This window comes from the organism of the source record quoted next, unplaced genomic scaffold (assembly GCF_019419815.1).
Source record: "Pyrus x bretschneideri cultivar Hongxiangsu unplaced genomic scaffold, Pyrus_bretschneideri_v1 Contig17, whole genome shotgun sequence".
NCBI lineage: Eukaryota > Viridiplantae > Streptophyta > Magnoliopsida > Rosales > Rosaceae > Pyrus > Pyrus x bretschneideri.
The window spans coordinates 7,655,434-7,681,026 of NW_025999468.1; the positions used below are offsets into that span (position 1 = coordinate 7,655,434).

Sequence of the window (25,593 nt, forward strand, 5' to 3'; positions counted from 1 at the left end):
TCGTAGTCATGTATCTACGAGCAAAGGAAGTTGAAAGCTAGAATCTTCTTCAAGTCTTCGAATCAGAGCCACTCATGGTGAGGAAACCCTAAGGCAAGAGGCCCTATGATAGTATTTTATGTGAGAATATTCAAGATATTTGTGTAAATAAATATGTTGGACTAATTAGGTAAATAAATTGAATTAGGATTACTTACTTCAAAGAAGTCCTCTCTGCTTATGAATGTATTTATGATATGAATAAGGAATTATTCTATCATAAATACCTTTGACTTTTCCTATGGGCAGGGGTGCCTTGAGCAATCGTTGATCTTTGCCTATTCTATCTCAACCGCGCGTGGTGAATGAGAATGCTCCCTACTCATTTAACAAGGGCAGTCTTGTCCTTCTTGGGAAATAGTCCACATTTCAGCTCCATAATTTTTGGAATTATTTTTTGCTCCACGACTATCATTTGAAAGTGATGAGCAAGAATATTCCCAACTTGCATTGGCCAAGACACCAGTCCTGGTAAACTTATGCCACCTACTTTCCTAGGTCATTGATGACTCTTGTTGCAGATTTTCATTATGTTCAGTAGATTCTGTTGGACATTTCAATCGCACCGTCTAGCTGTGTACGCATGAATCGAATGGATGGCCTTTTTAGTGAATCACCATCCGTTCGGGCTTTTCTTTATAATTCTTCTGTTTTTATTTTTTTTATTTTCTTTTCCTTTTTTTATTTAATGCTTATGCGGCAAATCCTTACCGGCTGGTGCCTTACATGCTGAAATAGGTCGAGGGTAACTCCTAAATTTATTTCCCCTAAATGAAAGTAACAATGTCCCAAAAGGGAAGTAACCACCAAGAAACATTGACAACTAGATTTTTCGGGAATCTCATCTTCAAACGAACGGAAAACAAGAAATTAATATAAATAGAAAACAAAAAGGTTGTACAGCAGAAATTTCATTTAAAGAAAAAAAAAAACTAATCTTGTACATCAGTAAGGGAAGAAAAACAAAATATGCAAATTAGCCAGTGCTGCCAGATACATCTCCAGAAATTGCACTTCCATATGAAGCTGATCCAGTCTGTGAAGTGGTACCGCGAGCCTTCTGGATCTGCCGTATCCTGAAAGCATCTCTTGGGAGCGGGTGACTCTGGACCGTCATTTCGTCGTCCTCCTGGCCTATCAATCATAAGATAATTTGTTACCATGAGATATCAACTAGTCCAGAAGCTTGGGTTAGATTTATACGATCTTTCTGGAATCGTATAGTAGCACGCACACCTATATCTCAACAAAGAAAGGATATACGTACTATCTAAATGTTTCCTTTTCCCCCTGCTTGGCTTGAAAGATGACCCACTTAGGATGGGATGAGACTTGCTTGAAACAGAAAGATCACTCGTAGAAGGGACGGGTATAGATGCCAATGGCATTGGAGCAGTCCCTGACTTCCCAGGTTGTGGTGTTGGTACATCATTTTGCAAACAAATCGATAACACGACATCAACATCTGGTGTTGGACCTGAAAATTTATAAGAATAAAATTTCCATTCAGCAAAAGCATAAACTAAAAAAGAAATCACATTGCATTTAACTGAAAGAAACTTAAAAAGTTACCCTCAACGACTGGCAAATTTGCTAAGAACGCTACCAAAGCAGGTGGTGTAGCTTTTAATATTTCATCAAATGCACTGATTGTTTGACCACACACTGCTGCAATCATGGGATTTGATGTGGATTTAGACGCAGTGGGAACTCCAGCTGCTGTTGTGGTTTGAAAATTTTCTGCCCCTGCAGTAAAAAATTAACAGATACAGTTCAGCCATTTGAGCATAAGCTACATAACCCCAAGAATATATCAAGCTCATGCTACAATTAACAGATAAAAGTTCCGATGCTCTTTCCTTTATTATTTGTCCAATTTAGTTGTTCGAGATCTCTTTACCATATACAAGGCATTCAGAAGTTCTCAAACCCATTCCATTTCACAAGGTGTTTGGCAAGTAGCTATTAGTGTAAATGTGCACTGCACCCCATATTGCTTAAAACATACAAAAGAGGTAATATATTATTGCCTACCAGGTTTTTGCCTTGGATCATAGATAACCATTTGGTTAGTATCGGGATAAACTACTTGTGATGACACCGCTAAATTGCTTATCAGGCTTGCAGAACCCTCTTCTACACAAAAAAGGCCACAAATTATTAAGTAAAAAGCAAACAGTAGCAACAGATCTGATATATGACAATCGAGGTACCTGCAAACCCAGGTGCATTCAACATACTTGACTTCTCCACTTTTTTATTGATATTTTTAGCAAGCCACTGAAAGATCAGTAACAAAGAAAGGTACTAATCAATAGAGGAACAAAGAGACTTGATGTAGAAGCCAAAAGGCACACCCAGTGGAGTGCATCCTTTGTAAATTTGAAGTGTTTCTGTAGCAATGTTACAATTGACCTGGCAGCGAGCGGTAGTCCATTAGTAGGAGATACTTTTCTGCACTTATTTTATAAGTTGTTTTATCATGACAGCCTGTAGGGATCCTAATACATTGGCCCATCCCCCCCACCCCCCACAAGTGAACTTGTAAGTAGCATGTTTAATGAAGAAACGAGGAGAAAAGCTCCAGGTGCAGACACTGGACAACTCTTTGCCACAGAGAAAAGAGGCAAAAATTCAGGTGAGACGAGATTCAGTGGCGACTGCCACTATTGCGGGAAAAAGGGTCACATGAAGAAGCATTGTCGTAAATGGAAAAAGGAACAAAAGAATGAGAACAATACTGTAGGTGTTGTGACTTACGATGAAGAGCTTCTTAATGTAGATGATCGATGTTTTCTGGCAAAGAAGTCTATAGTTGCCTTTACCAATGAAGATGAGTAGTTCTATCAGGGGGAGCTTGGTCATGAGTATTTCAATAAGGGGGAGCCTGGTCATGAGAAGTTCGATCAATGGGAGTTTGATCAATAGGAGCAATCATATTTTGGTATACTTTCCTCATGGTCTGGAGGGGAAGATTGTTGGGTTTTTCCAGCCCATGATGAGTTGTCCTAAGGCTACTGGGAAATGTCTTAGAGGATTAAATTGTTTTCCCAATTGAAGTTAGTTACCCAATTGGAATTGGGAAAACCAAATGGATTTGTTTACCTAATTGGAGTTGGTTTCTCAATTGGAGAAAGATTGATAACTAGATTCCAATTAGTATTAGTAATCCTTATTGAATAAGACCTTTATTATGTCTACATAAAGGGGATATTGTACTAGTTTTGAATTGGAGCAAAACAATAAATTGTATACCACTCAAGGACTTAAGAGTGAGAGAATATTGTAAAGGCAAAGTGTGTGCGAGAGAAAAGAAAAGAGATAGTGTATTTTTTCTTCTTGTTCTTTCAGGTTTCTCGTCAAGTCTTAATTCTAGAGACTTGGCAAGATTATCCGTTGTACTTATTATTGATATCTGAAAGATTGTTGTTGCTGTCCCATGGACATAGACACATATAGCCAAACCATGTTAATTCTTGGTGTGTTTATCTTGATTACTTTGTTTTTCAATTTCCCGAGTTTGTTCTGATTTTCCCATTCTTAAAACGCAATATTCACAACAAAAAAATGTTTGATCTCAAAGCTGCAAATCTTATGGCAACTGATCAAAAGAGAGCCAAGACAGTGAAACTAATGAGCTGCATCCAGTTGCAGCGAAAGTACCAGCAGCCGCAGAATACATTTCCACAATAAGCTTAATAATGCCCTTGTCCATGCCAAGGGCTAGAGCTTACTAGCGTCTAGGGGTTTACTCTACACATAAGCTAGTACTATTCCACTTTGGATGGTGAATGAATACTGATTCAACATTAAATTAAACTGTCCCCTTTACATATTTCATTCTTATGATTTTAGTGTTTTCGGTAGCATGAAGAAAATGTAAAATAAATAAATAAATATAATCTCTTAGACATCAGCTTTTTGAATAGATGGCAGTATGGGGCATGTGTACATACTACGAAAAAGGCAAAGGCTGATGACAAAGATGTTCATGGTGGAAATGGACATACTAGCATAACATTTTCACTAAAGGTACCTCTTGTCGGGCTAAATGATCCAAGTCCTTTGAAGAGCAGGGCCAGAGATCCATGAAACTATATCGTGATGCAACATCTTGCAATGAACTTTCCAATGATGAAGGTCCCTCTTCACCTGCTCCGGCAAGTGCTGCTTTTTTCCTTTGTTCAACCTATATGAATCATGAATTCAACAGATTACTGCTTGTGTAAGACGAGGATCAAAATTAGCAACAATAATCCAGCACTAGCTTTTTGTAAAATTTATATTTAGACAAACAAGTAATGTTTATAGCTTTAGTATCCCAAGTAATGTTTATTCCCGAACCCTATATAGCTGATGAGGATCTCAAGTCTTCTATCAAATTAAATTGCACAACTACTTGCAAGTGGCCCTCTACCATAGTGGTGGAGAGGAGTGTTGCCCTTGCACCACGGCATGGGTTCGAACCAATGTTTTAAAAGGCTCGCCTCAGGGCGCGCCTAGGCATCCTCTGAGGCTGAGCTTGAGGGTTGACGCCTCTGTTTTGAGGGAGTGGGCGGAAGGCGCCGGAAGGCGTTGCCGGAGCCGCCTAGGCAAGCCTCAGGAGATTTATTTATTTATTTATTTTTTAAATACTCCCAAACCCAAATTTTGGGTAGGGTTTTAACCACCTCATACCTCTTCCTTGCACTATCATTTCTTTGCCTTGTTTTCTAATTTTTATTTTTTATATAAAGGATGTGTGTGCCGTCTACGTGCATTGTTATATGTCTGCTCATTGTGCTTTTCATCCTCTATCTTATATATATAATATATGTATATATATGTGTGTACATGTATTTATAATGTGTGTGCTCAAGATGATTATTGATTAATAATCTTCTTTTTTTTTTAATATAATATATGTGTATGCTCAGTGTATATATTAAAAAATTTAGGTCTCGTGACGCCTAGGCTGGGCTATCCCTCGGACGCCTTGCCCACGCCTCACGCTTTTAATATATTGGTTTGAACCCCACTCCCTAATCTGACATCTAATTTAACAAATCTATCATTGGACAAAAATAAATTGCACAGCTACTTCAAATTGACCAATGAACCATCAACCATTGTGTGTCATCTTATAATAAGATATCATATATAGAACCAGCACAACAGAGTAAAATAAAACCACAGTACTGTTCCCTACGATATATTTACAGCAGTATATACTTGTGTGCTGATATTTCCTGAGGTGCAAAAGGAATTCCGACACATGAATTCCAAAGAGTCAACAATCAACGTGTGCTCATCTTTGTGTAAATACCACTTATGTAGTTGATTTAATCCCCTTTATTTGATCTTGTTTGTCTATAGTCTTTACGCACACTTATAAGATGATGCTAGGCGAATGTATGAACAACAAAGTCAACACGCCACACACAAACACAAACAATGTAGCGAGGTTTAGCAAACTTTGCCTACTCATGTGATCTCTCTTGAGAAATCACCTGCACTACAACAACTCGGTTAGAAGAACTTATTCAAAACCCCTATGCTAAACCCCAAAACCTTGCTTTATCTCTCTCTATCACTCTTGGCTCTCTACCCTTGCAGTTCTCTGATGTTCATGTGAATACAGCCCCCAACAAGGCTATTTATAGTACATAGACCAATGATTACATGCCTTACAAGTATAGGATTCCTAATTCCTTCTAAAATAGGGAAAACTAACCTATTTCCTAATCCTAAACTGGTTGGGATTACAAAGAAAACCTATTTCCCAGTTCTTATGAGAGATAATTTCTGCACTTTCCTTTCTCCTTTCCCAACACCATTTAGAAACCTAAACCTATTTGGCCTTAGTATTTTGACGAGCCAAATCACAACAATCTCCACCTTAGTGAGTCAAAACCAAGAAATAATTGTTGCGCCCCAGAATATCTTCAAACTTCTTGAAGTAAATCTGGAAACCTTCAAGAACTTTCACCTTGGCAAAAATCTTCTTGCCTCAACAAGTGAGAAGGTGCTCCATCCAATCCTTAGCATGTTGTAAGATTGAGCAAGTTCAAGCAATAGTTGAACCTCTCTGTTGTAACCGGTTTAGTCAAGTAATCTAAAATGTTCTCCGGTGTATGAACCTTCTAGGTTATAACTTCCTTCGATTCTACCTGGTCCCTAATCCGGTGATATAGAGCTTCAATATGCTTTGATTTCCCACAAAACACTTTGATTCTTTGCTAAGTAAATAGCACTATGACCGTCACATCTAATCACCGTGGAACTTTTGAGTAATTCCAAACTCTCTTGTTAAACTGTTAATCCAAACTGCTTTCTTTCCAGCTTCTGCTACTGCAATATACTCTGCTTCAGTAGTAGACAATGTTGTAATTGACTGTAGTAGCTCTCCAATTGATTGATCCTCCACCACAAACAAAAATGTAACTTGTAGTGAACCTTTTTTTTGTCTAATCTCCCGCATAGTTAGCATCTACATAACCCAGCCCACATGCTTCCTCTTCTCGTTTTTAAACAAGATTCTCAGACTCTTTGTACCTTTTCTAGTAATAGAGAATCCGTTTAACTGCAGATCAATGCTCCTTTCCTGGATTTGCCATATACTCTGGAACAACAGTTAATGCTTGAGCTAGGTCATGTCTTGTGCAAACCATTGCATGCATGAGACATCCTACTACACTTACATAAGGTACTTTTCTCATCGCTTCCAACTCTTTCTGTAGTTGGACATTGTTGCTGCGCACTCAACTGATAGTTTGCTGTCAATGGAGTAGACACGGGCTTCGCTCCATCCATATTGAAACACTCCAATATATTATGCATATATTTTTCCTGTGACAGCCACATCTTACCCTCTTCTCTGTCCCTCCTAATTTGCATTCTAAGGATCTGTTGTGCAGCCCCTAGATCCTTTATGTCAAATTCCTTACTCAGTTGCGTCTTTAACTCTTGAATTCTAGACACATCCTCACATGCAATCAACATGCCATCTATGTAAAGCAGCAATAGTATAACCGTACCATCCTTGAACACATGGTAGTAAATGCAGCAATCATATAAGCATCTTCTAAAATTAATATACAACATGTATGAGTCGAACGCCTGCTCCATTGCCTTGGAGATTGCTTTAGCCCATAAAAAGACTTCTCCAATTGACAAACCAGATATTCATTTCCTGTTTCGACAAAACCTTCACCTGCTCTATCTCCATATCCTGTTGAGCTGCTATTGATAACAGAATTCTTATAGAAGTATGCTTAACCACTGGAGAAAATATCTCGTCATAATCTAACTACATCCTTTTGTGAATTTTGCCACTAACCGAGCTTTATATCTCATGGCATCGTCTTCATGTGTTCCTTGTTTTTTTCAAAACTCCTACTCACAGCCTACAATCCTTTGCTCCTTTGGTTTAGAAACTAGCTCCGAAATAGAGTTCTTACAAAAGAGATTTCATCAGTTCAGACATAGCAACCATCCAACTTTCCCGATCATTATTTGCTATAGCTACTTGATACATGGTTGGATCTTCCTTACTAACACTTAGAGCATAATTGACTTGATCTTGATCAAATCCATACCTGTCAGGTGATTGAGGAACCCGGAAGTCTTGGTTCCACAATGGTGATAGCTCCACCTGAGCCTAAACTGGTGATTGTTGTTGTTGCTCTACTTCTTCTCCATTAACCCCATTGTCATGCTCCGCTTGCTCGTGTTCGACCTGAGCTGGATTCCATGACCCATTTGGTTATAAGAAATTCAGTTGCTTCTTCTACAACATCAGTCTTCTTCTCCTCATTTGTCTTGACTTTATTTAGCAGCGTAGTCTTTTTGTCGAATATGACATCCCTACTTAAAACCTTCTTTTTGTTGATACGATTCCATAACTTGGAGCCCTTCATTCCTTTCTCAAAGTCAATGAATATGCATTCAAGAGATTTTGGTTTGAGTTTGGTCCTCACATTGCTTGGAATATGAGCATATGCGCTACAAAAGTGCAACCAAAAACTCTTTAGTTTGGAAAAATCAACAAGTTTACCAAGCCATACCTCTACTGCACACTTGAAGTCAAGAACCCTTGAGGGTGATTGATTAACAAGTAGCAAGCATGGTTAACCGCTTCTATGCAAAACGCGTCAAGCAATCCCGCATGAAACTGCATGCTTCTCTCTCTTTCCAAGAAAGTTCTATTCATCTTCTCTGGAGCTCTGTTTTGTTGAGGGGTTTTCTCCACCGTAAAGTGTATTGTGATGCCTTCTTCCTTGCAAAACTGGAAGAATCTCTTTTCTCTATATCCCCGTTGTCGCTTCTTAAATATCTGATTTTCCTACCCGTCATCTATTCTACTTCTGTTTTCCACTCCTTGAACTTGGCAAAGACCTCGGATTTCTCCATCATGAAGTACACCCAAACTTTCTTGAAATATCATCTAGAAAAGTAACAAAGTATCTGGAGCCTCCTTTGCACCTTGTTGGAGCTAAACCCCATACATCTGTAGGGTACAGCAAATCCTAACTTCTTTTCTCAGAGTCTGCTACCTTGAATGACATCTTTGTATGCTTCCCAAGAGTACAATACTTGCAGAAATCCAGTCTGCAATAACTAACACCTTCTAGCAAATTTTTCTATTGTAGTTCTTGCAATCCTATTTGACTCATATGCCCTAGCCTATGGTGCCAAAGCTCAGTCTTGTTCTCTGAACCAACCTCAGTAGATATTGAGGCTCCACCTATTATTGTAGCTCGATGTTACTGCAAGGAATTCGCCGTCACTTTCCTCTGAAATAACCACACTAACTGTATTTGAATTCACTGTCATCGCCTTTGCTTTCTTCTCTTTCCATATTTTGCAATTTCTTTTCCAGTGGTCGGAAGCACCACAATGGAAGTAACATTTCTTTTCTTTTCCTTTGGATTTTAGATTTTGATCTACCCCTGTCACCAGATTTATCACTCTTGTTCTGTGACTGACCCCTCTCTTTACCTTTCGCATAAAGACCATGTGCTTAAGAGCTTTGGTGTTCTCATCCATCTTGACATAAGTGTTGTTCTGAGTATCCTTACCCAACATGAATGTTGTTCTGAAGTGCTTGAACAAAGGCAGTAGAGATCTTAACAGTAAGAGTGCCTTGCCATCATCTTCATACTTCACATCCATCTTTGATATGGTAACACTTTTCTGAAATTTGCTCATATGATCTTACAGATCTCCACCTTCTTCTAACCAAAGACCGAGAAGTTCATCTTTCAAGCAAAGTTTGCTGTATAAAGTCTGACCCCTGTAAAATTTCTCAAGTTACTCCCATGTTTCTTTAGAGCTCATATCCTCATCGAGACGACACATCACGTTGTCAGCAAGATGTAGCACGAAACAGCTCTTCGCCCTTCTGTCCAACTTCTTTCACTACGCATCTGTGGTTCTTTGTGGCGTATTCTCCATTCCGAGAATAGCGTCTTGCAGATCTTGTTGAATCAGGAAATTCTTCATCTTCCACAGCCACAACGTGAAGTTATCCTCTCCATCAAACGCCTTGATCATGGGCCTCACATCATCACTTGAGCTTGCCTTACAAGACCGCTATCTATATATAATAAATATATTTAAATATATATTATCTGCAAATGTCCAACTTGAAATCCATCTGCAAATGGCGTTTATCGCAGTGGCGGTAAGTAATTAAGTCTATGTATTATGATGCGGGTTCAATCTTCACCAATTTTCCTTCTTTCTAACAACTAAAGCTTTAAAGATCAAATGAGCAAATTTTAGACAAGGCGCTCTATTGAATAGTTTCTGAGTTGAATTTCTTTGTCATTTCACCAGTTTGAGTTCTTTGGTTTCTGATAAAAGGTTGTTTTCTCCCAACTTCATTTCTTTCAAGAAAAGGAGAGAGAAGTTCATCTTTCAAGAAAAGTTTTCTGTATAAAGTCTTACCCCTGTAAAATTTCTCAAGCTACTCCCATGTTTCTTTAGCGCTCATATCCTCGTTGAGACGACACATCTTGTCAGCAAGATGTAGCCGGAAAATTGGTGAAGATTGAACCCGCATCATAATACATAGACTTAGTTACTTACTGCCACTGCGATAAACGCCATTTGCAGATAGATTTCAAGTTGGACATTAGATTTCTTTTCATATTCTACTCAATACTTTGAAGGTGAAAAGGAAGTGGGTTACATGCCTTACAAGTATAGGATTCCTAAATCCTTCTAAAATAGGAAAAACTAACTTATTTCCTAATCTAAACTGGTTGGGATTACAAAGAAAACCTACTTCCCAATTCTTATGGGAAATGTTTTGTGCACATTCCTTTTCACCTTCACAACACCAATTGGAAACCTAAACCTTTTTGGCCTTGGTATTTTGATGAGCCAAATCACAACATATATTAAATCATTACGAACTTAAAATCAATGTTTTAAAAGACGAGCCCCGAGGCGCACCTAGACGGCTTTGGAGGCGGGCCTGGAGTGATAATGCCTCCGCCCAGTGGGAGTGAGCAAAAACTCGCTGAGGCATGGTTGAGGCGAGCCTAGGCAGCTAAGGCGCGTCTAAAGGCGATTGGCAGGCGTTCCCAAATCCATCCATGACCCAAAATCGAAGTCAAATGCTTTGTTGTCAGGCTCTACCATCTGGGTTTAGGGTTGCAGGGTGTGCGGTGTCTTCGTGAGAAAGACAACCGCAATGAAGAAGAGGAGGGATTTTTTTTTTTTTTTTTTTTTTTTAAAGACTTGGTCCAAAATGATGTCGTTTTGGCCAAGTCTTTAATTTTTTTTAAAGGACTTGGCCCAAAACAACGTTGTTTTGGCCAAGTCTTTTTTTCTTTTATTTTTAAAACCCCAAGAGTCCCCTGTTTCCTCTGTTTTTCTCAGCAGTCCCCTATTATTTAAGGTCCCATAAGGCTTCGCCTCACGCCTTACGCCTAGGCCGGGCTATCCCTCGGATGCCTCGCCCACACCTCACGCTTTTAATACATTGCTTAAAATACAGAGCAGCTTTCTTGACAAAACTACATAACACTTATACACTATTTCCAAACTAATAGGAAATTATTTCTAAAATCAAAGAGTATTATTCAGGTACAAATTTATCGAACAAGCAAAGGGTTGAATAAACTTGTTTTACCAAATCCATAAACAAATTTCACAATTATTACTAAGCAGAGAAACTCACTGTTTTCACCAGCTTAGGGGAGCCTGTTGGCATAAGTTCTACTAACGGCAATGAGCCAAAATCAACTCAAGCAAAAACGAGTGTAAAATAATCAAATAGGAAAAAACTTTAAAATTAAATTTTTTTTTATTTTTTTATTTTTAAATTAAGATTTGGAATGGGATAATGCATTGCAAACTAAAAGGAAAGATCATATTTAGTACTACCTTCAACATACTAGCCAAATCTCCATAAGTTTGCTCAAAAATGGTGAATCTCTTCCATACCTAAGAAGGAATATCCATCAGAATCTGGTATTCAATATTTAAAAAAAAAAAAAAAAACAAAAGTTTGGAGAAGTGTGCAATAATCAGTAATGCAGATGACTATAGTACTTAATCATAAAAAAGCATCGGTTAAGAAATAAATAACCCACCACATAATAAAAATAGAGCTAATACAAACACGAGCAAACATGTATACTTATGTGAATGGCATTAGGTGTCTACCTCAACAGATTCCTCTGATGGTAATGAGCTTAATGCCCTCTCAAATAAGGCCCGAATATTTCTATCATCATTCAAACGAGTTAAAAAGTCTGCATATCTGCAACATTAAGGACACGATAACCAATAAGAAAAACACAAAGAGATACTTCACAACCCAAAATACTTGAATGACTAATATTATGAAATACAAAATAGGGTTGCCAGTAACATAAAAAATCTGCCTCAAAGCCACTACTTGGCCAACCCATAAGTTAGAGCCACACAACACAATGCAGCCACAGGTGGAATCCTTTATGCCAATAAGGTGCTCACTTTGTGGAGATGTGCCCTCTCACTTTGGTGGTGTGTTTAGATGAACAAGAACAAGAGAACTTTTGACAGTAAGGAGAAGGAAATGGGTGCAATGTGGGATAGAGTCATATTACTTCTCTGGGAATCTCGGTCAAAATGTCTAAAACATTCCTTTTTGTGTGATTTTTCTTGATAGGATTGGTCCTTTGTATAGGAAACTTTCTGGGATGGAGTTATGCCTGTTGGTTTAGGCTTTCTCTTTGGGTTTTTGTGTTTCCTCTGTTGTTTTGTTGTTTCTTGGACCACTTGTCCATGCTTGTATTCCTTGTGTTTTCTCTTTATAAATCTTGTGTCTTATACCATAAAATCAAATAAGATTTGATGCCACAACAGTAGATTGCATGTGGAAAACATAGAGAGCTCTTCAATTCACCCAAAGAAAGCCCGTAAAGAATTCCTTTTCCCTCATATGCCTAGAGGATCCTTTTCCTAAGTGTACTGGACATGCATATATCATTTCACATAGAAAACCCAGAACAAAAATCACCAAATAAATTTAGTATTCTGAACAAGAACATGAACTCACTCAAGAATGTAAACAGGCTCATGCATAAACCGTTTCAACCCAGCTTCAAAAACATTGTGTGCCATCTGCATGAATGTAGAGAAGTAGTAAATGCTTGTTCCTCTACCTTTTGAATGCCCATTCCGTTGTTTGGGGAAAGTAGTAGAGCATTGCCAAAGTAAATATGTGAACCAATCAATCAAATAGGCATTCCATAATATTCATTCCAATGCAGATTAAATTCTACTCCTTGAAGCCAAACATCACCTTACACTTTACCATGGCTTTCTTTAACAACCAGGAGAAGAAAAGAACTGAAGAATTTCTTCTGGTAAATCTATGCGAGAAAATTGTATAGGCTATATATATGACCCAAACACCAATAAATCCTATCCAACAATTTCAGCACCAAGTACTGCTCATCATGAAAATTTTGATTTTAAATAAAATAACCTTTGGATCCTTGTCAAGACAGAAAGCCATCATCGCATAAGCAACATAAACATGGTACGTGCAGTTTGGAGATTTGCGCGCATCTAAAAAGTACTTGCGAGCTGCTTCAACTCCTTCAGTTCTCCTTAAAAAGCGAATAAACTGCAGTGAAATACACAAGCATGAGATTTTTCCAAAGCATGGTCAAAATGAGGATGTAAAGAAGTATAGGGCCTCCTCTTTTGAAGCATATCAAACGTATTGGTTTTACCATGAGCCACCAGTCAAGCAAAAAATTGAACTTTAGTGGGTGCACCAGTCTTACAAAATTAAATCATTGCAACCAATGGTACGCTGACTGAGATTATCTAGGCACAGAAAGAAGAATAGACTTGCCAGGAAAAAGAGAAAAACCCCAAGATCCCTGAGTCAAGCATATTACACGACAAAAGGAGGATCATATTCACTAAAAGATCCAAAAGAAAATTCCTACCTGTATATGAGCAAGTGCTGATGTGTTAATACCATCTCCCAAAAGGCCTTCATATATTTTCTTTGTGGGCTTCATGAAAGCGGTAGCACATTTAAAAATCAAGAACCAATAAGTCCAGCTCAACTGCAACGCAACGAAGCATTAAGAGCCAAAAATCTTAATACCTGAATTGCTCCACGGGATTCTTCCAGCTCTGCATAAGCATATCTAAGCATCTCCGAGTCTGATAAGGAGAGGGAGAGAGAGAGAGAGAGATAGAGAGAGAGACATGTAAGCAACTTCAAGCTATCCATAGAAAATTTCATAGGAGCACTACATTCATGCTTATTAAACAGTCAAGCCAAAGTAGCAAGATAAAAGAAATAAGAAAACAGAAGTTCTTAAATCCTTACAAGCAAAGCTTCTAAAACAGAAACAAACAGAGAACTTTAAAAAGCAAGAGACAATAAAGGATAGAGAAAAAAAAATACCAGGAAGAACCTTCAATGCTCTTTGAAATACTTTAATTGCAGTATCTACAGAACCACTTTTTGCATGCCACATGGCATAGTCATACCATAAATCAGGATAATGGTATAGATACATTAGACACTGGAAACCAAGGGAACGCAGTATGGAAGTCAGAAGTAAAAATTTAAACAAACAGTTAACAATTGCATAAATAAATTAAAATAAATGCACACAATTTTAAGTGCATAATCCCCTTATGTGCACGCATAATTTAGTATATTTATTTAATCAACTACACGTAGAAATATGTTCTTCATGATGGTTGAGTAAATAACAAAAGTCAAGAAGAGAAAATCAGATCGAGAATAGGACTCCATGAATGTGCAGACACTAATTAAAATCATACGCAAGAATATAGGGGAGAAAACATAACCTAATGTAAAGAAATACTAAATGAAACACAGGAATTGCTAACTTTCATAACAGCATTATTCACAAGATTACATTTTTGTGCTACTGAATTACTTGCATCTGTAATTGACACATAACTTAGATCATATTATTTAACCAGCAATTATCCCCATCATACAATTGAGGATTACAAAGACACAAGGTGACATTCAAAATTAAAATCTGTTCAAGCCAGAAGAAAAGGACCGTGAAGTTGCATTTGTTCAGCCATGCATCAACAGATACAATATAGAATATCATCTACTAATTGTATGAATTAAAAGGAGAAAAATATATATTTTCCTTACCTGCTCATAAGTGAAAATGATTCGCTTGTTGGATGATCCATTGTCTATCCTTTGTGGGTTTCCTCTGCAATGCAATTACAAGGTATTGGCTTGAAGAATGCAATATTCTCAAACAAACCGTGACAAGAGATTGAAAAACCAATAATAATAATGAGTATCCAAATATGGGGCAAGTTATTCATTCTCATTTTTAACCATTTGTCAAAAGTCAATGCAGCCTCATAGACTTAATCAACTTGACTTCATAATTTATTTACATTATTGGTTCATTCCCTGACTGAGTTCTTCGGCCATATGGTTTTCTAACTGGGTATCAGAGTCTTCTTTGCAAGTGGTCACGAACTTGCTCCTTGTTCCGTACTTCTTAGTTGGTTTGTAGGTTGCAGGGTGGGGCTGCACCTATATGCTTGTTTCTCTCCCCTTATCAGTCTGCGTCCACATGCAGGATGGGCTGTGCGTGGAACATCCAACGCTTGCCCATAGAGATAATCTGTATGGTTCTATATAAAGGTGGCTGTGAAGAACTCTCCCCTCGTAGTTATCTAATCTGTGTACTTTCTAACTCATGCACTCGCTGAGCAGGAATGATCAATCATATCTTTTTCACATTTGACATATGAGGACATTCTAAGAAGTACAAAATATCTGAAAAGGGTAAATTTGCACAAAAGAGTACTCAGATAATATATTTTTCACATTGATCCCTACAAGCATCTCATTCTTAAGTTCATATGCCAAATAATTGCAGATAAATAAATTAAGCAGGAAGGTTGTGCAACCCCAGTAAATTCAAAGCTATAAATGCACAACCACTAAATAAGGTTATGAAACCCCAGTAAATTCATAGTCTATAAATGCATAACCACTAAAGAAAAAGAACGTATGGCAGTAACTTACTTTTCGAAAGCTATAAATGCATAACCACTAAATCAGGTTAAGCAAAAGGTAAATTCATAGTCTATAAATGCATAACCACTAAAGCAAAAGAAAGGATGGCAGTAACATACTTTTCGAAAGCTAATAACTTTTTCCATGCCATCCATTGTAGTTCTTCCTGTAAGAGCAATACATGATTAGCATTTTCCATTACAAAATATGTGGGAAGAACTTCCAATCTCTCTCATACAAGGAACCTTACTGCAAACCAAATATGTCCTTGTTCCCATGCAACCCATTTATACAGGCAAGTCGGTAAATGTCAAAGAGTGCATATATTATAATATACCTAGAAAATCAAGACAAAATCATATACCATGGGTCGATGCTCAGATTAACCCGAAATTAAATAGGTGGAATCCATGCAGGGGGGAATGAACATTTAATTTCAAGTAAATTTTTTGTTTCCAAAGCAAGGGGAAGCAACCTTGATTGCATGTTTGGATAACAGAAACCAGCTAAGATAAAATATAACGTAAACATCTGCGAGCCAACAAACCAGAGTACAGCACAATAAGATGCAAAATTACCTTATAAGAGCCATTTGGTGGTACAGCAAGCATATTCCAGTCAATTTCATCAACATACTTCTTCCGCTCCCTATAAACGGCCCTGGCGCTGTTAAATTTGGGTTGATATTCAGATAACAGTCCTTTTGCCTGCTTAATGTAATAACATCAGATTGACAATCTTTTAGGTGTATTTCATTACTAAGATAAAAAAAACTAATGCACTTACTGAGACAGTCTGTACATATATGTTTTATACTGGTTTATTTTAAGTTTGCATTCCAGAACTAAAATGTTACCAGTTGACGGCTGACAGAATTTTCAAAATTTTCATAATCCTTCCAGAGTTGTTCGATGTGATGGGTAGGAGTAACAATGGCTTTCTGGTATACTTTTCGCACAGCAGTCATGCGCTGTGACTCTTCCTGTGTGTTTAAAGCCTGCAACAACACGTTTTGAAAATAACTTCCCTTGACATGAAAAAACAATCAACAACAGCTACACAGTTTCTGAGGCATGCAACAAAAATACAAGCAGCCTATGCGACCCCCATCTTCTTCTCCCCACCCGCCTTTACTTAATTCAAATTATCCCCATATAAAATTATTTGTAACTAAAAAAAAACTTCCGAAAATTCAAAAACCTTGCAAAAATGTCCATGGCAGCAAGACAAGGCCATGGAAATACCATGGACTGGTAGAGACAGGCTAGGGTTGGAGTTTAGAGCATTCCCTCGTAATGGGTATGGGAAAAGTCAGTGGTGTGGTGTGAAGGGGCATGGTAAATTGGCAATGCCAATGCTACCTTAAAAAATAGGGCTGCAAATTCTGGTTAATTAGTTTTAGTATGAGATGTAGCAAATGGAACAACATCTTGTGATATTCAATTCTCATAAGTAAACACTCAAATCCACAATTAAGGTCTTTCTTAGATTGCAGCTTTAATTTTTTGATACAACAATTGGTGTAAATTCCCTGGTCCGCTGCAGAAAATAACTGACTCTCTTCTTCTTCTATTTACATCAAGTGGTACCAGAGCCACTTGATCAAACCAGTGAATTTACCAGATCTCGGTACCGATTGTTCAGTTACTTTCCAGTATTCTCTCAAAACTCTTAGTAACTTCCTGAGTTATGCTTCGAAGATCACCCCTAACAAAATCTCGGTCAAACATTGCTGGATAAAAATCAACACTTGCTCTATTGTCTGAAGTAGACGATATCCTTTTTTCTGTTTGTATCCATTAGAATTCATATTAAAAGAAAACATAAAGGAAGAAATAACAGACCGGCAAAGACTTTAAAAAGGTGAGGTACTCCATCCACACAGGCCCAGATGCTATATCTGCTCCTGGTAGCACATGCAAAAAATAAAAACAAAACACATTCAACCACACTGAATTAAGAGCATGTTTCAATTCACTAAATGGACTAATATATTATATAATGCAAGTATAAGTAGTAAATGCTTAGTTAAAAAATACATTCCTCGGTTTTAGAAACAAAATATTTCATAACATATCATAACTATGTCAGATAAAATATAACCTTACGTATTAATGTGAAAAAAATTAGACCCTTCAAAAATTGGTAAAAGAATCAAATCTAAAAAACTTGTCATGGACTGTAATGTCTGAAACTTCCAAACTTGTTTGAATGTATCAACATGTCAGCTTAGCACCCATCTCCTCATGTTTAAAACCACACCATTCAAACGGAAAACCTTGTCATTCGAAGGAACTTCATTTTTGTTCTACATTTTTCACCAATTACGAGATGGTTTATTTCCTAAAGCTACTAACCCTAAAGCTACTATCTTCAGAACCTAGGTTTTAGGGTCTAAATGCCCTCAACCATAGAGCTTAAACCATAAACCCTAAGCCCAGAAGAGGATATTTCAAAAAATGATTGCCAATCATTCGCACAGAAAAGGATTCCCAAACATGAGATCCCACTCGTCTAGCAGCTGCTTGTGTGTGTGTGTTTCTGTTTCAATTTTGAAGTTATCCTTTACAGTCCCTTTATTTCTCATCATATAGCAGATCAAGATGAAACACTTCAGTAATATTTTTTCTTTACCTACAGGTGAGAGATAACCTATCAAAACTTGAAGTGTGTAAATTATTAAATAAAGTTAAAAGAACATACCAACATAACTGAGCATAAAATCAAAAGCTTTTCTAGTCTCTTCCTGACCCTCTACCCCATTCTTGTCATTGACCTTTCTGATGAAACGAATGTAGCATCGCCTACAAAGCCAATACAAGCAAGACAATGGAGAACTTTAAATAAATAATAGGAGAAAGACATGTCCAAATATGGAAAAAATTGGATAAGTTGTTAGGAAAAGATCGTATGAAGGAATGAAGTTTTAGAAGAAAACATGAAAACATGGTTATTTCTGTTCTTTTGAATGGATGATGGGGTGGGTTCAAGAAATAAATAATCCAAATGTTAGAATCATGGTAATTGCTTGTCACATCTGACTATATCAACAAAAAATATAAAAATAATTTGACCTCGATTCCCTATTCAGAAACCAAGCATATGACATCATAATATTGAATCACCAAAAAAAGTAATCAATAAAATAGTTTCCTATAAATCGCTTATCTATGAAATTAGGTAAACTTCAACTAAAAGCAACCAAGATATTGCTGACAGCATTTTGGCTGTAGACCGCAATATACCAAAGAGGAATTTGCAGACAATTCAACAGACACCGGCTAAATATCTGTTTTGTGGCATCATCATTATTTACAGCCATTTGCGCCTCCACATATTGCTTCCAATATTTTGCCTGGAAAGAAAATAAATATATGTAAATCAATCAAATACAAAGAAAATTTTCCAGATATGAGAGAGACAAATTGCATCTCCAAATGTTAATAATATGGCACACTTCTGTGCCCTGTGTCCAGTGATACTTTAAACGCTCAACATAAGCTAAATAAAACAGTTTAAAGGGGAGTAATCGATCTAGAATTCTAAGACTTTGCCAATGTTTTGAAGTGAAACTGTTATAGACAATATAGAGTTTTCATGACTTATTCAACATCCGTATTGTACTATTATCCAAGTAGAAATGGAATTGCACTGAAGAATGGAATGATCTAAAAAGACAAAGCCACAAGATAAAAAGTTAATTATCTGTCCAGATATACAGCGATTAGAAGGAACTCACCGCAGTGGGAAACACCGTTAAAAGCTGCTCGTATATTGGTGCTGCCTCTGTAATAGGCAAACGCTAAGTGGAAAGATATTAACAATAATTAGTGTACATTCTATTCCTCCAAAATTCCAAATAAACTGTCCCCAGAAAAAGTTGAAACTAAGGCAGAGTTGCAGTGTCATACTAGTGCCTCATTGGCTTGATTTTCGCTGGCTTCAACACTGTACTTATCATCGATGAATTTGTGAGCTGAAAAGTTGTGAAAATTCCATCAGCATATGAGGTCTTGGGTCTAGATCAACACAAATAAAGCCTTAAAATTGTCAATCAAAAATCAAACGGCCTATATAGCAAAAACTCACCATGATCTCCAACTTTTCGAGACTCGGGTTCCATATTCCAATGGAATTATAGTTCTAGGGCTGCATTACAAACCGAATTTTTTTAACATAATTGCAGAGTTGAAAGTGCAAACATCTATTTCATGTGATTTAATAACTAAAGGAATTGAAATTTCAACAAAACAATTTGTACGAACATCAAAACAATTTGCCATCTTCTTTCTAGTTCAAAATTACCAACATACTATAGATTGAAAAACTCTAAACCTTATTGATAAGGAGAAGAACAAAATGCACCACTATAAGATTAGCGAGAACCCCCTGAAAAGAAAATCCATGATAAAAGAAGCCAGTTATTACCTAATAGTATTAGCAAATTAAAAAAGAAGTGATAAATAAATTGAATTACACAAACCTCTTTAATTGAAGAAAATAATGAAGCAGAAAACCAACCAGCCGAAGAAACATTACAGAAGAAGTAGAGGGGGAAGAGAAGAGAACGAGAACTAAAGTTGGAGGGGAATTGGCACTGTTCATGGACAATTGTTTGCCCCTCGATTTCACGCTATCTACAAAAAAACCATCAGATTTGGGATGGGTTGGGAAGGTAATTCTTAAAAGTTAGGGGGTAATTGTGTCCTTAGATTTGAGCCGAATTTCACTTTATTTACAAAATTGCCACCGCCTTTTCTTTCCCTCTTTCTCTCCCTGCTCTCTCCCGACTCTCGATAACCATCCATCAAATCCTCCGTCTTTCCCTTTTCTCACTCTGAGCTCATTTCCTACAACCCTAGCACCGTTTCTCTCTCATTTCCTATCAAATTCGAGAGACTTCTCTCTCCATTTCTCTCAACCTAGCCCCAGCGCTGCTCACCCCATTCCTCTTCATCATCTCAGTTAAATCCGTTGAACAATCACTGATGCACCTCCACACGAACCCATATCGAATTTTCCTCCTGCCCACGAACCAACCTCCATATCGTGGATCCACCGTCCTTGCAAGTCGCCGACACCCACAAATGAACTCAGATACGACCATCAAAAGTAGGGCGGAGCTCTCGAAGATGTCAGATTTGAGAAGGGAAAAGGTAAAGTTTCGTAGTTTAGTGTTTGATCCTGAAGTAGATTGAATTTTCCCTCTCTCCTTCCCAAATTTTCTGGTCAAATCTAAAAAATTCCAGGAGCGGAGCGGAATTTAAAATGCGCGAGCTCTGCTTTCAGGCCTCCCTGAAACGCTTGCAGGTCAGTCGTCCGAACCGATTTCTGAATTTTGGATGTATTGCGTTTGAAAATGCGGAAAATTAATTGTTTTGTTGGAGTCCGATTGATTTCAGAGGATCGGCGGTGGTTTTAAAATTTGTATTTGTATTTGGTGCTTAATTTAAAAAATTGGAGTGAGTTTGGTGTGGATCCGAGCTAAATTAAGTAATTAACTGACTCTGCAATTTTTAAAATTTTTCATTTGAATTTTGTTTCAGCAATTTCAGCTCAATTTCTATGTGTTATGAATTTTAATTTTAATTAATGCTTTTGTGGAAAGAAATTTGAATTTGAATTTTTATTTTTATTTTTATCTTGTTTAATAGAAAGATAGGTGCTTGGATGGGAGTGGATGTAGGAGCAGGGAGTGGTGCGAGGAGGGGAAGTAGTACCATCATCTGCTGTGTTGCAGTAGTGAAGTGATCAGACGTCGGTATGGCATCTGCTAGCCTAGGGAATGGTGGAGTTGGCAGTTCAAGGTATGTTAGACAATAGATATGGCATAAGTGATAAGCCATTTTCCCTCTCTGCAAGTGTTAACCTCACCCTGTATGGGATTATGAAAAGGAGGGGCTTTCTTTTTTGCGTTGCAAGGGATAGAAGGAAACTTAATTTACTATATTAGCCTTATGAGTTTACGGACCTTCTAATATTTCATAGTGGACCTGGAAGTGATTTTCCAGGAACGGGAAAGGTAATTGAGATTAGTCTCTGATTGTTTGATCATCCTCTATATATTTGATGAAGCTTCAACTAGCTTCTACCAGACAACCCCTCATTTCTTTATGGTAATTGAGCTTCATCTCTAATTGTTTATTGTCTGATTAGGTTATTATAATATTTGGGTTGTTGGATATGTTGGATTTGAATTGATTTTTTGTTTTCATTTTTCATGGTGATGGATTTTCGAATGAAATGCACTCAACCCTGAATTCCAGTGGGGTGGCTGAAGCAGCTGCCGGATATGACTTATGGCAGCCAAGGTTCCCTTATTGTCATGCTTTTAGTTTATTAAATATGACAAGTTGATATAAATATATATGTATACAGAGAACTTACATCTCTTGATAGATTGTGTTGCTAGATAGTTTTTCATGTTATTCTGTCCAACTATTGATTTGGAACAACGTTATGTAAATACTTTATTCTGTCCAAATATTGATTTGGAACAACGTTATGTAAATACTTTTCACACACCATACTTATAACACATTAGTCCTGTATTTGAAGACTTATATACAATACTTATAATTCGGATGAAGAGATCCTGATCTTTGTTTTTGGGAGTTTTTTTACGCTCTGCTTTTTTAGCGAATCTTTATTTATCATTTTTTATCATAACACGGTCATATGGTGTTACTGTCCGTCCTTTTAGTTGTTAAAATCTGCTTTTTTGAGTTGTACATAGAACTCTTAACGTAGAATTAGTAAAATGCAGGTGCAGAATGAACGACTAATCAATGTGAGAGAAGCTTTTACTTTTTTTGGGTTCAATTTTAAATGGGTTGTTATCAACCATTGAATTGCTTTTGGAGTTTTCATTTGATAAGAGAGATGGGGGATTCTTTTGGGTGAAACTTTTAATCCATGAGATTTTTAGTCAGGTTGTGTTGTGGGTTTTTGCAAATTTCTACTGTGTTTATGCATGCATATTTTTGTTATAAATTTGGAAGAAAATAGCATTACAGGGTGTTGAGGGTTTGTTGGTGGGGGAAGGCAGCAGCGTTAAGATTTTGCAGGTGAGATATTAGGGTGAGAGAAAAAGGGGATAAAGAGCATCGAAGACACATTTGGGATTAGGGGTAACAAAACAGGGGAAAAGAATATGACAGAGGAATGGACTCTTAATTTTTTCTTAACTGGTTTGGGATTTTTCTTGCCTTTGGGGTCGTCATTGGCATCAAGCATTTGGTCTCAAGCCGTGTCTGTTTTTTCATAATTTTTATTACTAATTTTTATGTCGTTTGCAATTTTGTATCCTAGGATTTTTGAATTTTATCGGTTTTTAAATTTTTGTTTTTGTCTTTGTTTGTTTGTTTTATATGTTGTGTTTGTGCTGGGACGCCGTTTTGCAAGTTCTCTTTCCATTGGGACCGCTGTTTTTTTAAAGTGTTGAGGGTGAGATTTAGATACTCAAAACACTCCATTTTTTCCCAAATATGCGCGTTTGGTTCTCTTCGGTTTTAAATGTTTTAAATTAAATGGTTGTTTGGATAAAATGGTTTATTAGTTTATCTTATGTGTTGTGATCAGGAATTCAATTGGATTGGGTAAAATGCTTTATCAATTTACGTTATAGGGAATTTTGTGTATTATGGTCTGTGAGTTTTATTGCTCATCGTTTGTTCTTTTTTCTCTGTTTGCCGGTTTCTTTTGCAGGGGATCACTACAGTGTGGGAGTCAAAATGACCACACTACCCCATCAAGGGTTCAGATCTTGCCGTCAGGTGATATGAGAGGGGGTTGGATGGTAATTTTGTCCGTAGGGTTTCGGACGGATTGGGATGGGTTAGGGACTTTGTTCATTTAGTTTGTTTCTGTGAGAGAGAGAGAGAGAGAGAGAGAGAGAGAGGATGTCAGTGTCGATCTTTGATTCAGTGAGTGAGAGTGTGACGGTGAAAGAGGGGGATCATCGGGATTTCAGGGAGAGAAACACAGAGAGAGGGGTGATGGTGAACAGGCGCGAGTATGGTCCCTTAGTCCAGGATTCACTCTTCATCGTCCATACTCTATTGCATGCTCAGATAAGTGTCTTTTTCAATTACATTTTGTACTAAAATCTTTTTTTTTTTATTGTTTCTTGCATTTATATCTGCGTGAATGTGGTGATTGAAAAGCCCAAAAAAAATTTTCCAAATCTTTTTGTACTGTTTTGTTAGGTGAGGCATCATGGTTTTTGGTTTTTTTTTTTTTTAATCGGTTGGGGGATTTTCTGGGCGTCTTTTTATTTTTTTCCCCTTTGGTTTGTTTTTCATTCTGGGTTCCCACTCTTTCATTAGAGAGTACAAAAATTCCAAAGGTAAACATCCAATCCCTTGCTTCGCTTTTCTGTCCATAATCAAGAATCGGTGAAATAAGTGTGGTTCTTGGATCTGCGGTCTGAAACAAAAAAATATGTCTATTCTCTGTGCCAGCTAATGTATCCGTGATTTCTTTCCAGGATGCTACTGCAACACTCAAGTCCGTTTGGAAAATGGAGAGCACACGACTTAAGTATCTCGGACCCAAGGTAAAATGTAATAATCTCTGGCTCCCTTTACTAATGTACGCTTGCATGCACTAGATCTGTGAATTTTAATTATGCATGTGCACTCTCTGTGCCAAAAGTTTTTAGATCCGAAGCGGTCAGGATGCTAAGTTAGGAAGGTTAATTTTGTCCTATGGTTTGGGGATGGATTGGGATGGGTCTAGGTGGCTGTCGTTCGATGAGGGTTTGGTGAATGAGAGCCATGCTGCCTTTGCACAGAGAGAGAGGGAGGGAGTAGTAGGTCGTTTTATTGCCTTCACTGCACCATTAGTTTGATTGCCTATCCCTGTGTATTTGATTTTGTCTGGAAGATGACTTCTAATTCCTATCTAATTCCTATAATAATCAGATACTCAATCTTCAATCCTGCTTAGCAGCAGCAATCACCACCTGTTTCATGAAAGGTACATGTGAAACAATTGTTAATATTTGGGAACCAACAGAGCTCCTTATTTTGGGGGTTTGTTTATGTTTTTGGCAGGAGAACGATTTGGAGCAAGTGACTCAAAAAGTTAAACTTTGATATTAAAATTAATGGAAACCCATCGGTATGATTTCTTCATCTGAAATTTTTGATTGCCCAATTGGTTGTTTCATCAATTAATTGTGTGCAAACATTTATGTGTAATTTTTTACTTCTTCCACTTAAATGGTAAGATCAAATTAAGCTTAAGAACTTTGGGTTTTGTAAATGTTATGTAATTAAATTATTCATATTATCAATTAATTTTGAGCAAACATTTCTGGGTAGTTGTTAATTTCCCTCAATATTTGATAATAATTAAATTAAAGCTGAGAACTTTGTATTTTGTTCATTACCTGCCATGGATTTTACTTAACAGAGAAAATGTAGTTTCCTTGATATTATTCATGTTTTGTTTTCTTTCAGATTGTGTTGTAATGGGTCTTTTTGGAAAACAATTCTTAAGACCAATTGTGAGGTTTGTTCTTATATGGTACATGAGTGTTTTTATAATTCTTTTGCACAGTTGTTAGTATTTGTAGTTGTGATTGGTGTTGTCCTACATATTTGGCTTGAAGAAATAAGACACTACTTTTGATAAACCATATTGAGAGTGAAGGGATCTCCTTTTGACCTGGTCATGTTGGAGTACATTTATACTAACTTGGTACACTACGGAAATTCATAGTCTCTTTTACTTGCCCCTTTTTATATGTATTTGTTAATTAAATGATAAAATTTTCGCCCCGTCGCATCGCGCGGTCATGAATTCAGTCTAAAATATGATGGATTAAAGACGACTCGAGTGCGAAGACAAGGGGGTTCCCACACGGGTGGGCTGGGCTGGGCCGATATTTTTGGGCCTAAATTCATTATAGGACTCGTAAACCGACACCTCTCTCGTGTTTAACTCTCTATGCTGCTCGTCACTAAATGCGTATCTTATTTTTATAAGTAATGTTATTCGTTTTATATTTTTTT

At 37.2% G+C, this 25,593-nt stretch overlaps 2 protein-coding genes across 15 annotated transcripts; one reads left to right on the forward strand and one right to left on the reverse strand.

Annotated features, from left to right (window-relative positions):
- Positions 1–897: 897 nt before the first annotated feature.
- Positions 898–20,193, reverse strand: LOC103946472 (cleavage stimulation factor subunit 77). Of its 2 annotated transcripts, none has more exons than XM_048581740.1 (25): positions 20,058–20,193; positions 19,910–19,963; positions 19,664–19,723; positions 19,486–19,550; positions 19,314–19,376; positions 18,820–18,929; positions 18,278–18,378; positions 17,419–17,480; positions 16,431–16,571; positions 16,153–16,281; positions 15,694–15,740; positions 14,687–14,750; positions 13,949–14,069; positions 13,643–13,701; positions 13,479–13,547; positions 13,007–13,147; positions 12,575–12,639; positions 11,698–11,794; positions 11,416–11,475; positions 4,076–4,228; positions 2,253–2,319; positions 2,074–2,172; positions 1,612–1,785; positions 1,307–1,516; positions 898–1,173 (listed from the first exon to the last, which is right to left on the reverse strand). In XM_048581740.1, exons 3-25 carry the CDS (start codon positions 19,695–19,697, stop codon positions 1,016–1,018), a joined length of 2,289 nt encoding a protein of 762 aa, XP_048437697.1. In that variant the 5' UTR covers positions 19,698–19,723; positions 19,910–19,963; positions 20,058–20,193; the 3' UTR covers positions 898–1,015. The 2 variants fall into 2 exon arrangements, with proteins under 2 accessions (XP_048437697.1, XP_048437696.1); XM_048581739.1 differs by having other exon boundaries at positions 2,074–2,175; positions 20,058–20,192.
- A 193-nt stretch (positions 20,194–20,386) lies between these two features.
- On the forward strand, positions 20,387–25,217 carry LOC125476033. 13 transcript variants are annotated; one of them, XR_007257407.1, is made up of 9 exons: positions 20,387–20,730; positions 20,824–20,884; positions 21,229–21,381; positions 21,586–21,690; positions 21,841–21,885; positions 23,282–24,131; positions 24,499–24,553; positions 24,631–24,697; positions 25,039–25,217. XR_007257407.1 is itself a non-coding variant. In XM_048581741.1 (6 exons), exons 3-6 carry the CDS (start codon positions 21,360–21,362, stop codon positions 23,430–23,432), a joined length of 303 nt encoding a protein of 100 aa, XP_048437698.1. In that variant the 5' UTR covers positions 20,387–20,730; positions 20,824–20,884; positions 21,229–21,359; the 3' UTR covers positions 23,433–24,096. The 13 variants fall into 13 exon arrangements, 1 of the variants encoding a protein (XP_048437698.1); XR_007257409.1 differs by having other exon boundaries at positions 21,650–21,690; XR_007257402.1 differs by having other exon boundaries at positions 21,229–21,690.
- Positions 25,218–25,593: the final 376 nt, after the last annotated feature.